The sequence below is a fragment of the Oryzias melastigma genome, linkage group LG3 (assembly GCF_002922805.2).
Source record: "Oryzias melastigma strain HK-1 linkage group LG3, ASM292280v2, whole genome shotgun sequence".
In the NCBI taxonomy this organism is placed as follows: Eukaryota; Metazoa; Chordata; class Actinopteri; order Beloniformes; family Adrianichthyidae; genus Oryzias; species Oryzias melastigma.
The window spans coordinates 26,053,919-26,056,744 of record NC_050514.1 but is presented as its reverse complement, the minus strand read 5'-3'; the positions used below and the strand labels follow the sequence as shown (position 1 = coordinate 26,056,744).

Genomic DNA, 2,826 nt, shown 5'->3' with positions numbered 1-2,826 from the left:
AAAAAAAACGCTACAAGAACATGACAAAAACACCAAAAACAAAATTTTCAGCTCAGTGGCCTTGTGGTAGAGTGTCCACCCTAAGATTGGAAGGTCCTGGGTTCAAATCCCGGCCGAGTCATGCCAAAGACTAAAAATGGGACCCAGTGCCTCTCTGCTTGACACTCAGCACTAAGGAGTTGGACTGGGGGGTTAAACCACCAAATGGTTCCTGAACGCGGCTGTGTCTGCAGCTCACCGCTCCCCCAGGGGATGGGTCAAATGAGGAGCACAAATTTCTCACGCTTAGGTGCGTGACAAATAGTGGGACTTTTAACTTTAATTGGAGTGGGCCTTTAATAATCCCATATTTTGTTTTCGGCATTCAGTAATGGTGTCACAAGATGACTGTGTTCTGTTCTTACAAAAAAAAAATTCTGGTATTCTTTCACATTTAAAATGAGTCCACCAGACTATTTTATTGTAAAAAACAATCTAAGAAGTAGTCTTCCTTAGAGGGGAGTTGCCACAGAGCCCCTCCCCTCCAAGGAAGACACATGTTGGGAAGGTGCTTCGCCATCACATCAAGCAAACAAAAGATATCCTCTCAGTGCCTACCTGCCAATTTTAACTACCTGTTACACCAGTACAGTGATGGCTAATAATCCTCGGTCCCCAACCCCAAGACTTGTGAGGGGGAGTTATCTGCTCTGTAGTGGTAGTTGTGCCTTTTGGCATCCTGGACTTGGCGGGCCTCTTTGCACACAAAGAGGGGTCCCTGAAATCTCTAGCTATGCCAAGATCACTTCACATCTGAGCGTTGGGCCTCTGTATATTTTCCAACATCAAGGGAGTCCTGGAAGTCCATGTTTATCATTCTTGCTAGCGCCCTTCTCCTCTGTGGGAGGGATTGGCCCCCTGGCTTTGTTGGACTCTCCCCCAGTGCTGCCAGGTGGTTGCCTCCGCATGATGCAGGTTTTCCTCTTTTCAGAACTCCCAGGTGGTGTTGGTGCCTCTATCTGTAGCTGGGGGAACTTTTGGGTGGGTGGACCCCAGGTAGAGTGGGGGGACTGTTCTCTGGCTGTGTTGGGCCTTGCACTCTCCATGCCCTTCTTTGGCACTGGGGGCTCTTGCAGTGGTCCTTTCATGGGTGTCTGGAGGCCCCGGCCACCACTGCACCCACTTTCTACTGGGGTGATTAGGGTGATCAGGCACCTCCCCCTCTTTTGTTTTATCCATCATTGTCCACAGTAGGACACAGATACTCAACATTTTGCGGAGCCCACCCACCTTTGTAAAAACAGGATATTCTCATGCATGCAGGAATGATATGCTTGACATGTGTTTGCTTGTATGGTTTTAAGTGTGAGTTGATCTCCATTTGTATTGTGTATGTGCATCTGTGTGAAAGTTTTTGGAGCCAATAAGTATGTTTCTAGTGTTTGAGTGTGTGTGGACAGGTCCAGCCTTTGTTACCAACTTGTTACATCTTCTTGTTTTCAACAGTTTCCCCTCCTATGTTTCTTCAATCATCCTCCCACTTCTCTACTCCATTCTCTTATCTTGTTCTAATGCCCTCCATCTCTACTGTCCCACTCTACCTCTCTTCTCCCTCCAGTCCAAAAAGAAATACACACAAATTTAACAAAAATAAAGTGTAGCATCACAGACAAAAGGAGTTTATGCAAATATACACCCTGTGTGTTCAAAGATACATAACCCCCTACTGTAACCATAACATCTGTCCGACCCAAGAGGCCTTCAGCTTTTATCTGTTTATTCAGCTGCTGTACTGGACAATTTAATAAAAAAAAAAAAAAAACAACCTACTTGCTCTGATTCCCCCACAATTCATGCAGCAAATGATTTACAGTGCAGCAACATTATTGAACATCAAACAAAAATAAGATAGCATTACAGTGAAATACAATTTTGTGATGTCAGGATTTATCCATATTTCATACCATATAAAGGTATAAAGTTAAGGTATTTTCTCTGTGTGTGTCTCCATGCAGACGAGGTGTGTTGCATCTCCATGAAAGTAAAGGTATCCACGACCTGGGTCTGCCTCGCTGGGAACTAACGTTGTGCTTGGTTGTGGTGGTCTTCATTCTCTATTTCAGCCTATGGAAAGGTGTCAAGTCTTCAGGGAAGGTTGGTTTTTATTTAAGCTGGTGCACTCATGAATTATTTTTAAGATAAATATTCTGAAGCTAACTCAGGATTTCTTGCATCTTTAAGGTGGCATTTTGGTTCCTTACTCTTGTAATATTCATAATAAATTCTATTAAGATGTGAATGTTGTCTTTTCTTTGTGAGAAAAAAACGAGGCCTATCTTTTTTTTACATTGCCTGTTTGCTCTGTGCTTGTCCTCAGGTGGTGTACATCACAGCTACAATGCCATATGTTGTGCTGTTCGTGTTGCTCATTCGAGGCATAACGTTACCAGGGGCCTTGGATGGCATCAAGGCCTACCTTCACATTGATTTTGCACGACTCAACAATCTGCAGGTCAGAGTTAAAAACTGTGCTCATTATTTGCCCCCCATAAAAGGATATCATTTTTTTTGTTGGTTTTTACAGAATAAATTGACAAAACTTAATTTATTATCTATCTGGATTTCTGGTTACGGGTGCAACAGTTTTAGCAAGGTAGCTTAAATCCCAGGTTGCTTTAGGATTAAGGCTGAACCCGAATTGTTCTCCCTACCCCGGGGGTCGGCAACCTGCGGCTCCGGAGCCGCATGCGGCTCTTCAAGCACCCCCTTGCGGCTCAGTGGCGCTTTTTCAAAAATGTTCGATAAAATTGAAAAATGTTGCAAGGAAGTATGTTATAGCGATTTGGG

General features: G+C 43.9%; 1 protein-coding gene across 1 annotated transcript in view; it reads left to right on the top strand.

Annotated features, from left to right (window-relative positions):
• Positions 1-2,826, top strand: part of slc6a2 (solute carrier family 6 member 2) — a 32,611-nt gene that overhangs the window by 11,851 nt on the left and 17,934 nt on the right. The window contains exons 5-6 of the mRNA XM_024295502.2: positions 1,995-2,133; positions 2,357-2,491. Of these exons, the coding sequence (XP_024151270.1) occupies positions 1,995-2,133; positions 2,357-2,491 (274 nt within the window). The remainder of the gene's footprint in view (positions 1-1,994; positions 2,134-2,356; positions 2,492-2,826) is intronic.